Raw genomic sequence first — 12,273 nt, 5'->3', positions numbered from 1 at the left:
TGGGACGGAACAGGGGCATTCCCATAATCAGGGGTCCCTGGGGCGGGTGCAACGTGGCTGTCCGAAGGCACCGCTCTCAATGGCCTCCTCCCCGCCCTGGGACGTGAGGGACTGGTGGCACCGGCATCACATCCTTCTCTTCACAGTCTGTTCGTGGCAAGCACCGGCCTGGTGACCTGGCAGCCACAGGTGTGGCATGTGGACACAGCCCTGGAGCTGAACGGGACAAAGAGGGCTGGGGTGGCGGCTTGCAGGGTCCATCAGGGCTGGTGCTGCACCCGCCACGTCCTCTCCAGCAGCAGGGCGGGAGGAGGCGGCCATCCACATCCCCATGCCAGCTGCATCCACACCACAGGGGCGAAGGGAGGGGAAAGGCAAAAAGTGTTCAATGGCATCACAGCCCAGGGATGTGGCTCCTCCTCAGCTCCTCAGCACAGTGTGTCCGTGTTGAACGACAGCTGAGCCTGGGGACGCACAGATGTCAGTGCTCAGGGGGAGGCACTCTGCCCAGGAGCTGGGGGAGCCCCCAGACCCCTCCTCCCCTGGTAAGCAACCTCAGGTCTCGCCCCTGTCTGGCCTTGATTTCCCAGGATGAGGGCCCAGGTATGATGCTGGAGCCCCATGACAAGGACAGAATAGACAGCGGGGACACTGAGATGCTGGGGCTGCCTCTCACCCTCTCCTCCTCAAAGCTGATGAGGCCTTCATCATCTGTCTCCAGGTCCTCCTGCTCCTCCACTACCAGGGCCCGCAGCTCTGTGGGCGCAGCCCGCGGGCGCAGCAGGCTCAGCACTCGCTCCCAGGGGGACTGCAGGGCACAGCTGGGGCTCGTCTCTTGCTGCTCCAGGTTGTCGCTTTGCTTCTTGGCAAAATTCACGAACACCTGGAAGGAAAAAGGGTGAGAGCCCTGCCCCTCACCTGGCACCTCTACTGCTGTGACCCAGCCTCCGTGTGCCCCCACATTCCCAGCCAAGCACTCGCTCCTGCCCTGAAGGCTTCTGGCAGGCACATGGACACTGCCACCCTCCCTCAGCATGAGCACCCAGCTGCTCGTGCCATTCCCAGCCTCACGTTGTCCAGGGTGGTCTGGCTGACGGAGTAGTCCTCAATGCCCAGCACATCCACCACCTGCTCCATCTTGCTGAAGACCTGTGCCAGCGAGATCTGGTCCGATTTGAGCTGGTACTGGGCCTTAGTGTGGTGCCTCTCCTGCAAAGTCACCGAGGTCACATTGGAGCACTCACTTCCCACAACTGTGTCGCATCACCCACATCCCCCTAGCTGAAGGGAAGATGAAGTCCCTTGGGGGATGAAGGCTGCTTCCACGATGGCATGGGCTGGCAGAGGCAGCACTGCCACTGCTGGGACGTTACCTTGAGGATGGCCTCAGGGAAGTTGCGGTTGAAGAACCTCACCACCTCCTTGACGTTGAGGCTGGACTTTGTGCGCACTGTGATCATGTAGCCATCACCAAACCTGCAAAGGGATGGGGTTTTCATGAGGCTCTACCATCTCATCCGCATCTCTGTGGGGAAAGACCAACCCCACAGACACCTGCCTGCTGGGGATGCAGTGACTGCTCCCACCAGGACTGCCCCGCTCCCCCTGCCCACCCTCTAAAGCATCTGCACAGAAAGCTGTAAGCTCGGGGTGGATGCCATGCCATCACCTTGCCATTTGGCAATTGGCACCTCCCGGCAGGTTGCTGGACCCCCCCAGGCTCTTACCTGTTCTTCAGGTGCTGGATGCTGCCAAGACATTTCAGCCGCCCATTCACCATGATGGCCAGACGGGTACAGAGCGCCTCGCATTCCTCCATGCTGGGGAGAGAGGGCAGGCCTGAGCCTGGAGACATGTGGCACAGGCAGCCAGCAAGCAGCTGCAGGCTGTGGCACACAGGGAGCCGAGATTCCCAGGCCTTCACCTGATGCACCAGGCCCACCACCACCAGTGCTGGGAGGCAGCAGCAGGGTGACCCAGGCTCTCTCCACTCCTATGCCCTTTGCCATATGCCGTCCCCCAGAGGCCAAAGAGCCTCTCTCCCCCCCACCATTCGCCATAGTGCATGAGATGCCTGGAGGCACTGCAGGTGTAGCCTAAAGCCCTCGGACCTGTGGGATGTGAGCACGACGGAGCGCCCTGTCTTGATGACATCCAGGATGAGGTTCCAGAGGAAGCGCCGTGCCTTGGGGTCCATCCCTGTAGTAGGCTCATCCTGTGGGACATATGGCACCCTCAGACAAGCCAGCTCTCAGGGGAAACCCTGTAACTCCCTTCCCATTGCACGGGCACAGCTCTGCCTCCCTGCTCCCCAGCTTGGAATGCTCGTGGCAAAGCCCATGGGGCAGGAAGCCCCTCCCCAGGGCACTGTTTCACTCGGGATAGCTGGACGCTAGCCTGGTCCACTGCCAGGGGTATGGAACCAAGTGGGAGCGTGGGGCTTTTGGGAGTGGGATGACGACCCCACGTCACAGGGTGCCAGGGGGCCGTGGCGCACCAGAAAGATGAAGGCTGGGTATCCAATCAAAGCGATGGCTGTGGACAGCTTCCTCTTGTTGCCTCCGCTGTAGGTGCTGGCAGGCTTGTCAGCGTACTTGGTCAATTCAAGCTTCTTCAGCGCCCACTTCACCACCTGCAAGGTGCAGAGGGCTGTGATCACTCTCCTGGGGCCCCAAACACCCCTGGGCAGAGGATGTGAAGAGCTGGCAGAGGGCAATGGGCAAATAACCTCATGACAGCCCCTCACACAGCTCTGAGCCCCAGTGAGGCCTCCCTGCATCTATGCCCAGCCCTGGTGTATGGACATGCAGCAGGAGCACTGCTGGGGCAGCACTACCGTGGGGCAGCAGCACGCAGAGTCATGAGGGGGGCTGCACCCACTGTGGTGCCCACCAGTGATAGATGGACACTGCCACCCTCCCTCAGCATGAGCACCCAGCTGCTCGTGCCATTTCCAGCCTCACATTGTCCAACGTGGTCTGGCTGATGGAGTAGTCCTCAATGCCCAGCACATCTACCACCTGCTCCATCTTGCTGTTCCCACAGCAGACTGTGGCACAGCACCAGCGCTCAGGCACTGCCAAGCACCCAACCAAAACCCTACCCTCTCCTCATCCTTCCAGGGGATGCCGCGCAGGCGCGTGTAGAGCTCCAGGTGCTCCTGGGCTGTCAGCTCATCAAAGAGCGCGTCAAACTGGGGGCAGTAGCCCAAGCTCTGCTGGACCTGCAGGAGCTCCTTCAGGATGCTGTGAGAAGGGACAGAGAGGCCAATGGGAGAAGGAATGCCGGGATGACAGACAGTGCACAGACAAGCGCCCAGCAGGATGCGGGGCTGCACCGCCGAGCCCCAGGGACAGGCAGCAGCTTCTTCATGGGAAGCTCCAAAGCAGCCCTCATCCTGTTCACAAACAAGAGGGCAGCCACCGCCAGCCCGTGCCCCCATACCTGTGCCCGTTGACGAAGGCCTCTCCTCCCGTTGTGCTCTCATCCCCTGTCAGCATCTTGAAAGTGGTCGTCTTCCCCGCGCCATTGACGCCCAGCAGCCCGAAGCACTCCCCCGGCCGCACACCCACACACAGCCGGTCCACAGCCAGGATGCGCCCGATCTTGCGGGACTTGTAGACCTGGCAGGGCAGGGCAGGGTGCTCAGCCCGGCACCCCAACCCAGCCTGCATCCCTTGAACGCCCCACAGCAGCCCTGTGCCAAAACCCCGGGGCGCCTGTACCTTGGTGAGGTTCTCAATCTTCAGCATGTCGTTGTCAGCGTCGCCCCGCAGGACGCGGTGCCGCTCGTTGGCCACATCGATGTCATCTTCAATGGGTTTGGTGGAGACTGGGAGCCGCCTGCGGATGGGAGCGAGGGGCGGGGTGGGGGGGCAAGCTGCCTTCCCGTACCCCTCCAGGGGGCAGAGGCTGGGGACGGGTGGCAGAGGCTGTGTCGAGCTCAGGGTCCCGAGCAAAGCTCTGACCCATTGCAAAGGGCTGGGGAGGCTGCAGGCAGCAGAAGCACGGCCCTGCACAGCTCTGCCACACTCACTGGGGCTTCCGGAAGAAGTTGTATTGGCACATGATGGTGATGAAGAAGCCGACGAAGCCTTCGATTGTCATGGCAACGAGCCCTCGTGTCACGATGTCCCATTCGAAGGGTGATTTCATTTTATCAAATTGCCCTGAGTGGGATGAAGAGCACAGAGCAGCTGGGGGCACTTTCCTGGGAGGACAGCCGGCGCATGTGTGACAGCTCCAGGGGACAGGGCCACCACCACAACAGAGCGGAGGTAATGTGGGTGATGCCCCTGCCCTGAGGGTCAGCAGCAAACAATCAGGTAGCAGCAGCTGCTATCTCACCGCCATGCTCACTGTAAGTCTTCAGCTAGGCTGGATGTGATACTGCCCTGTTCCCACATCCCCTCCCTGGCCACATTCCTGCATCTTCCCAGGCTGTCTGGCACTGCTGGCACCACTGCTGGTTACAACAAGGCTTTCCATTCACAACACATCTGTCGTTGAAATCACCTTGCAACTTTTCAACCTCAGTGGGGTGGATCAATCCAACTGAGAATGGGTACTGAATGGATATGTCAGATTCTGCTCCTAAATACTTCCCGTGATGCCAGCAGCACCAAAACTTTCTGACGCCAAGTCGAAGCTGCAATTAGCAAAAGGGTCATTTTGGTAGGGCAATGCAGCCATGCAAATAAGATATTACATCTGGAACAAAGCAATCCCTGCAGTCTCATCTCTCAGATCACTGCACAGTGCCCACGCCACGGGCAGTGTGACGGCAGCAGAAATGTGCAATTCTGCCAGGGCTCACAACCTCTGCTCTCTGCAGGGCTGATGTATGGAACGGCCTGAGGAACTGTGCTCAGCATCACTGGCACCACAACATGACTCTCAATGGGCCCTCGACTGTGTCTGCTCCCAAGGCTCTCTCATTCACATCCCCCAGCTCTTTGCTCTAGGTTGCTCTAGACCCCTGGAGAGTCCCACAGGGTGGTAGGAAGGGATGTGCAGCACATTGATCTCTGCTGGCCCACCATGGAGCAAGGGAGGGTGGGAGGAAGAGGCCATACCGATCTTGGCATAGTATTCATTGATGTATTCATTGTAGGCCATCTCCATCAAGCCATGGCCCAGGTTATAGTTAGGGAATACAAGGAAGCAGCTCTTCAGGTAGCTGTTCACCAACTTCAAATCCTGTGGAGATGGGCAGAGAGAATACAGCCATCAGAAACATCCGTGGGGACTGCAAGCACCTGGTAGGATCAGGATGGCCAACAAGATGCAGTCTGGGCTCACAGCTGACCCTGCTGCGAAGAGGCGTTTTCAGTAGAGACCTCCTGAGGTCCCATCCTGCCTGGCACCACCCTGGCAGCACCACCACCAGTTGCTGTGTGGGAGCCACAGGCTTTGTCACAGCATCCTGGTTCCTTGTACCGTGCCAGGGACATTGCCCCTCTCACCAAGTTGAGCGAGCATCTCCTCCCTTCCTGATGGCCCCAGTCAGAGCTGTGAAGCTCATACCTTGTCGTGCTCAAAGAGCTGCAGCAGGAACGTGGCAACGGTGGCTGTGATGCCAATGAAGAGGTTGATGACGATGAGGAAGACATAGGCAGAGCTGGGCACCTCAAACCAGAAGGAGGCAGGGTACATGATGGGGGTGATGGACCAGCTGGGGAGGCAAGTAGCAGGACTGCACGTGAGCGGGGCAGGAAAGGGACCATGGCAACAACCAGTGAGCTGTGGGATCTCCCAGCGCCATCCTCCCTGGGATCTCCCACACCATGAAACTGCAGAACAGCCACACAGGCCACCCCAGAGCTGGATCCTGGTGCACACAGTGCAGATGGATGCACCGATGCACCATGGTTCACCCCCTGCCCTGCTCACTCATCTCAGCAACGTACCCGTACAGCAGGAAGAGTGAGAGGACGGCAGGGAAGTTGGTGGGAGAGGTGTATGCCGGGAGGTCAAACACAAACAGGATAATGATACAGCATGTGGCTGGCACCAGGTAGTTCAGCTGCAGAGACAGAACCTTAGTGACTGCCTGCCCATTCAGCCCAGGGGAATCATCAACGAGGCCATGTGTCCCTCTCACCATATCCCACACATAGTTGGCCAGCCAGTAGATGACAGGGTCGCAGCCGCTCACAAACTGCAGGTGTTTGGCCTTGGTGGCCTTCTCAGCCACCAGGAACACCACAAAGCTGGCCGGCACAAAGGACATGGCCACGATGATGAAGATGGCAATCACCACATCCGTGCCTTGCAGGCTGCATCAGGAGCAAGGAAAGAGCAGAAGACCATCATCCTCAGCTGCCCACCCTAGTGTGAGACAGCCTCTGTACACAAATAGGGACTCCCGTGTCACAGCCTCCCACCCCCTCCCCATGGTGCATGCACAGCAGAACCCTCAACTTTCCCCTGCAAACCACAGCAGGGAGCTCCTTCCCATTCTACATTATGGCCACCCTCCCATGAACCAGCTCCCCACACGTACAGGTAATCCAGGGACAGGCTGGCGCTGGTCTTGTTCATGGGATGGTTGGTGACTGTGATGCCTGCAGGAAAAAGAAATGTCAGGGTGTGAAGGCTGGCTTGGGAGAGAAAATGTTGCCACAGCTCCAGCCTGTGTGGTCCTGGCTCTCAGCAGGATGAGTTTCCTTCCTTGTAGCCCAGAAGCAATGAAGCACTTTGGGGCTGAGCCCTCCCTCTCACCCTCATGTGGCCTCCTGCCTCCTCATCTCAGATACCAACACCAAGCTCCCAACCCTCATGTGGCAGACAGCATCCTTCAGACAAGTCTGCAAGCCCAGGAGGCACTGCCCCAGCCAGAACCTGCCAAGTCCAGACCTCAAGCCACACATAACCAAGGAGAGTGAGCCCCCTGACCAGCTGGGCAAAAGGAGGAGCACTGCACTTTAGATCAGGACCTTTTTGGACCATGCCCTCAAGCTGTTCCTGATGTACTTTTGTCTTAAAAACCCTTCAGGCTCTCACCATAGGCAGCAGGGTTGCCTTTGCTCTTGGGCAGGTTGGCTCGCAGGATGGCGTTGTTGAGAGCGTTGAGGTAGGTGGGCATGCTGTGGTAGCCCTTGTTGTTGTAGAAGACCTGGAAGAGCAGAGAAGAGCGGTGGGAGGCAGCAGGAGCTGGGCAAGGCCAGATATGCAGGATGGGATGGGGTGGGATGGCCACAGGGTACTCCTGTGTTCATGGCTGTGAGGAAAGCAGGCCACTGCTGACCCAGTGAGTTTGATCCAACGTGGTGGGAGCGCTGCGCAGTGCTCTATGGAGAGAGATCCCCGACAGAGCCCTTGGTGGAAAGCATGGCTGTAGAGCAGCTGATGAGCGGGCCCTGCTGTGCAGGCGGTGCTGCCTTCCTCCTTCCCATCACGCTGGGGCCGCCGCCACCCACCCACCTGCTAGCTGCCTCAGGTCTCAGCATGCTCCTACCTGGGCTGTTCTTCGGACTGCGATCTTGCGCACCATGGCAGGAGCTCTGGCCCCAAAGGAAGCTGGGATGGATTTCTGGACATTGCCGAAGGTGAGTGCTCCATACCTACAGGACAAAGCATGCCCAAAGAGTGACTGCTGTCCCCTGTGCTCAGGAGCGGGGCCGCACTTGACTGCAGCCCTGGCTCCTGTCCCACGGTGCTGGGTGGGATCCCCAGCCTCTCTCTTGCCTGTGCAGCCGGAAGCGGTCCGAGGTGTAGAGCAGGTACTCAGAAACATTGCGCCCTGTGATGTCTGCCAGGATGTCCCCCGTCACCACCTTCATCTGCGGTGGGTGGCCCCCCACGCCACTGGGGCAGGAGAAGCCAGTCCCCTGCATGGAGCACGTGCACCTGATGGGCTCATGGATGATGCGGGGCAGGGAAGGGGCAGAGGTGATGGTCTCTGTGGAGTAGAGGAGGCAGCTTGCAGCCAGGCTCCCGGCAGCTGCAGCTGTGGGGTGGCACAGGGCAGCCAGGATGAGAGGGGCACACGGAGTGACGCCCTGCAGGCTCTGCCAAGGGGTCCAGCCGGGCAGGAAGGGATATTCCTGCTCCCCTCACACTGGCTCCCACTGGCCAGAGCCTAGGCTTTGAGTGGTTTCTTGTTTCCCAGTGATAGAGATGTCAGGGGATGGACATGGAAAAAAAATTTGGAGCAGACAGGTTACAGAAATGGCTCAGAGACAGAGTGTGAAGTGTGTCTGGAACAAGCAGTGCAACCATTTCACTGGTTGGGGACAAAGCACCCAGCCCAGCAATCCCAGCCACAAGACTCTCAGTGGTGTCACCAGCCCTGTGAGCTCCAGCAGTACTGCTGGAGCTCACAGGGAGCAGTGCTGTGGGGCCAGCACCAGCCCCGAACCAGAAGTGCAGACAAGCAATGCTCCACCATGGCCAGGGCAAGCTGCACTTGACCAGCACTTGGAGCTGCTCCTGCAGGAAGACACATTGCCCCACCTGGAGATGAATTTCCAGCCCAGACAGACCCACACACCAGATGCAGGTGATACCTTTGATGGTAGAGAAGGTTGTGGAGTTCCAGGCACGCAGCAGGTCCTCATCCATTGAGACAGGGTAGTCGGAAGGTGCTGGGGATGGAGGTGGTGGCACGAAGTTGGAGAGCGGCAGGCCCTGGGTGAAGGAGTCAATGCACATGGCATCAAAGTACTTGGCTGCCAGCATTTTGGACTCGTTGCTGTTGAGGTTCAGGGTCTGCATGGGCTGGTCCAGTGTGTTGTTGAAGGCTGTCTTGAGCACACAGGTGGCCCCCACACCAGAGGGCAGGTGGAAGGTGTTCACCAGCTGCTGTGGGCTAGCGTCAGGAGACAGCCTGAGGCTGCAGGGAAAGGAGCACATTAGGAGGAACGAGAAACAGAAAATAGGGGAATTCCCACCTCGGCCATCTTTTTATGGGCAAGTCCCTGCAGTGGCTGAAGGGGCACAGGCACCATGCCTGTACAGCCCTGGGTACCCACTCAGACCAGGCCTGGCAAGAGCCAAGCTGCTGCTCACCATCACATCAGGGCTGGCACCTCTCCCTAGGGGAGGATGGAGGACACTGCATGGGGACACTGTTGGCCAGGCTCTGCTCTGAGCCCAAACCTGCTCCAGCACCAGACCTGCTGTGAGCTGCCCTCCCCTCTCCCCATGGAGGTTCTGGGAACAGGATCGGGGTAGAGGACGCTGCTCTCACCGGTACTCACGCCGCTCCTCATTGGCGTAAGGAATGAAATTGCCCTTGGGCTGGGTGTAGTTGTGGTACTGTGATGGGGAGAGGATGAGGGGTGGCAGGTCACCTGTGGAGACAAGGACAGGAATCTGCTTGCACCCGGCCTCATGGCCCCACACTCACAGGCCTGCTGGCCAAACACCCTCAGGCCTTGTCCTTGCCCCTTCTCTTCCCCCTCAGCATCACTGCTGGCCACACTGGGCAGGCAGGAGAGGGAAGGTCAGTGAGACCCAGCTGCTGTGGGGGCAGCAGAGTGGGATGCATACTCTCCCTCCAAGCTGCTGCCAATGCAGAGGAGGGTGAACACCCAGCCTGGGGTGAGGCATGAGCCTGGGCCCTGGAAAGGGAACGGGACGAACTCCACCGTGTCCTCCCAAACCCACTGGGATGAGGGCTTGCAGGTACCTATTTCAGGCACAGAGAGTGCCACAGTCATGGCCACGCAGACAAAGAAGGCAGGCAGGAGGATCTGAGAGAAGAGGGCCTTGGTGTTGCGCTTGGCACAGTGGAAGCGCTTGACGATCAGTCCGTGGAACTGGCGCAGCTTCAGCCACGAGCCCTCCAGCTTGAAGCTCCCCTGCCCAGCCAGATCGTGGTCCTCCGCCTCCACATCAGCCTCTTGGTCTGCAATGAGGGGACAGCAAAGAGGAGGGTGTGAGCCCAGGGGTCCCGCACCTGCCCTTGCTGGCAGTTGCCCTTGGCACTGAACTGGGTGCAGCCAACCTGATGGGGCACTGAGCCACAGCACGACCATGGCATGAAGCAAGGTGGCTGGCTGGCGGGTTTTTCTTGGCCCAAAATGGGAAACTGTGACAATAGTTTTCAAGAAACAAAAGTGGTGCTTTTTGGCAGTACCCCTCCGTCTTCCCACTGGCTGCAGCCAGCCCAGAGTAGTTTCACATCAATCAGGAAGAGTGGCAACAGGTCACACGTAGGGACCCAGCGAGCACAGAGCTGGGACCCGAAGAGCCCAGGAGCTGCTCTACCTCCCGTGACCCAAATTCAGCAACGCTCAGAGCAATCTGCAGCCCTGGCAGGGGAGGGAGAGTGTCACAGCAATAAATTAATCATGACAAGGACTGGTGGGATAACCCAGAAAAGGATGCGTAAATAAAACAGTTGCCTTCAGGCTTCTGTCTGCACGCTCTGTGCTTGTGCATTTCGAGCATCTGGGCGGGGATGGCCTTGACCCTGTGCCTGGGGCTGAAGGGCAAAGTTGCTCTCTGGAACACCACACTGGAGGGCCAAGAGGAGAAACTCAGCAGCTCAGCCACGGGGGCAGCACACACTGTGTGGGACAGTGCCGCTCCACCAGAGGCCACGAGTGCAAGCAGCATGTTAGTGAGTGAGTGTGCAGGCCAGCAGGACAGGATTGGAGAGAGACAAAGGGAAGGGCTAAGGCCAGCACGCCTCCACCTGCCCGCGAGCCTGCCAGCTCCATGCCTCAGCACGGGGCCCATCAGTTCAGGGCCACAAACTGGCTAGAAGTATCAGTCGCCAGCCATCCCCCCATCCCTCCCCCCAGGGCTGCAGGCTCTGCACCTCCCCTTCTCTTTCTCTGCTCAGGCTCCCTGGATACATCATCTGTTGGAACACAGGCTCAGCACCATGGGGCTCAGCTGAGCCAGCACGGTCTCAATCTCCAGTGCACCAGGCACCACGTCCCTCGGAGAGCCAGCTCCGCTCTTGCCTCGGAGCAGCCATCCTCCCCATCCCAGAGCACCTCCATCACGGTGCACAAGCAGCACGCTGCTGCACAATACTACGAACCTTGCAGACTGATGTTATCAGGGTCCTGACGATTGTCAAACAACGGAGAGTAATCCCCAAAGAATTCGGAATAAGCCCCACCTTCGTCACCCCGTACGGAGCCCACTGAGGAGGCCGAGCGCAGGGATGCCTGTGACTGCGCTAGCTTGGAGCAGGTCACCAGGTTGCTGAGCTCCACCTCGGGCTTCTCAGGCACATCCACCTCCTCCAGAGGCTCCCTGTTGGCCTCCGGCTTCAGGTCCAGCTCAGGGACGGGCGGCTGCAGGGCATCCTTCTTGGACTCCTTCATGTCTGGAAGAAGGGGAGCCGCTGCTGGCTGTGGCAGCCTTTGCTGTGCTACATCCAGCAGATCTGCTTCACAAATGGAAGGCTGCCCTTGGCTGGACGGCCCATGTGAAGGCACAGGATGCCTTCACCTCACCCCACGTCCCCCTGCCAGAAGCACCACCACAAGCTCCCCGCAGGCCGTACCCACATCACTATTCTCCAGGGACTGGTCTTCCTCAGATACTTTCAGAAAGACCTCCTCAAGTGTGGTATCCATCAGCCCAAAACTGGTGAGGTCCAGCTCCTCCAGGCTCTGCTCCAAGTGCTGTGGAAGGGAAAATGAGGAAGGCAGGAGGCTCTAGCACCGCCACCACAACTCTCACGGTTGCAAGTGCCAGGTGGGATCCCTGCCCCACACCAGCTGCTGTTGGCACATACAGGAGATGCCCTTTGACAGAGCAGGAACAGACCAAGTGCCGTGTCCTGCCCCTCACACACGTGCTCACGTGCACATTTTCCCCGTGTCTCACGGGGTGCTGTGCCCACCAGGCTCATCCCACCCCTAACACTGACCGCATCCTTGTGCTGCCAGCAAGGTGGGCGGTGAAGCTGTGTGTGGCTCGGGTACCTGGAAGAGCCTCTCGAAGCAGCCCTTCTTGACGGCCTCACTGGGCAGGATGTAGGAGAGCTCGGTGTTGGTATCTGAGATGAGGAGGCAGGAGGCCACGTACTTCTTGATGAACTGAGAGACGCGGGGCTCAGAGCAGGGGCTGACAGAGGAGTGGCCTGGAGGACTGTGGGGCTGGCCAGATTCTGTGGCAGATGGGTAGCACTGGTCACTCCTCATCCAGCCTTGTACCAGGACCACCACTCCCTGCCCATGCTATCCCCAGTGAGGGATCCTTCTGCACTGATCACAGGGCACTGGTGGCTTTCCGGCTGCTCTGGCTGTGCCATCAGTTCCTGAGCCTCACAGGGCACCACTGCCCATACTGGGCATCAGCAGG

At 59.2% G+C, this 12,273-nt stretch overlaps 1 protein-coding gene across 2 annotated transcripts in view; it reads right to left on the bottom strand.

Moving 5' to 3' along the window:
• Positions 1 to 428: 428 nt before the first annotated feature.
• The window catches only part of ABCA2 (ATP binding cassette subfamily A member 2), a gene marked incomplete at both ends in the record, with an annotated part of 30,790 nt that continues 18,945 nt past the window's right edge, over positions 429 to 12,273 (bottom strand). For both annotated transcript variants that reach the window (XM_079544794.1, XM_079544793.1), the window contains 25 exons: positions 429 to 464; positions 677 to 883; positions 1,072 to 1,209; positions 1,374 to 1,476; positions 1,728 to 1,820; positions 2,112 to 2,215; positions 2,498 to 2,632; positions 3,104 to 3,245; positions 3,445 to 3,623; positions 3,726 to 3,843; positions 4,037 to 4,169; positions 5,076 to 5,199; positions 5,527 to 5,674; positions 5,910 to 6,025; positions 6,104 to 6,278; positions 6,506 to 6,566; positions 7,006 to 7,117; positions 7,460 to 7,565; positions 7,690 to 7,903; positions 8,511 to 8,836; positions 9,194 to 9,296; positions 9,635 to 9,853; positions 11,000 to 11,290; positions 11,471 to 11,591; positions 11,895 to 12,079. In XM_079544794.1, coding sequence (XP_079400920.1) covers positions 429 to 464; positions 677 to 883; positions 1,072 to 1,209; positions 1,374 to 1,476; positions 1,728 to 1,820; positions 2,112 to 2,215; positions 2,498 to 2,632; positions 3,104 to 3,245; positions 3,445 to 3,623; positions 3,726 to 3,843; positions 4,037 to 4,169; positions 5,076 to 5,199; positions 5,527 to 5,674; positions 5,910 to 6,025; positions 6,104 to 6,278; positions 6,506 to 6,566; positions 7,006 to 7,117; positions 7,460 to 7,565; positions 7,690 to 7,903; positions 8,511 to 8,836; positions 9,194 to 9,296; positions 9,635 to 9,853; positions 11,000 to 11,290; positions 11,471 to 11,591; positions 11,895 to 12,079 — 3,689 coding nt within the window. The remainder of the gene's footprint in view (positions 465 to 676; positions 884 to 1,071; positions 1,210 to 1,373; positions 1,477 to 1,727; positions 1,821 to 2,111; positions 2,216 to 2,497; positions 2,633 to 3,103; positions 3,246 to 3,444; positions 3,624 to 3,725; positions 3,844 to 4,036; positions 4,170 to 5,075; positions 5,200 to 5,526; positions 5,675 to 5,909; positions 6,026 to 6,103; positions 6,279 to 6,505; positions 6,567 to 7,005; positions 7,118 to 7,459; positions 7,566 to 7,689; positions 7,904 to 8,510; positions 8,837 to 9,193; positions 9,297 to 9,634; positions 9,854 to 10,999; positions 11,291 to 11,470; positions 11,592 to 11,894; positions 12,080 to 12,273) is intronic.

The sequence above is a fragment of the Tetrao urogallus genome (genome assembly GCF_951394365.1).
Source record: "Tetrao urogallus genome assembly, chromosome: 19".
Taxonomy (NCBI): domain Eukaryota; kingdom Metazoa; phylum Chordata; class Aves; order Galliformes; family Phasianidae; genus Tetrao; species Tetrao urogallus.
Note: the sequence above shows the minus strand (reverse complement) of the source record. Positions and strands in the feature narration are given on the sequence as shown.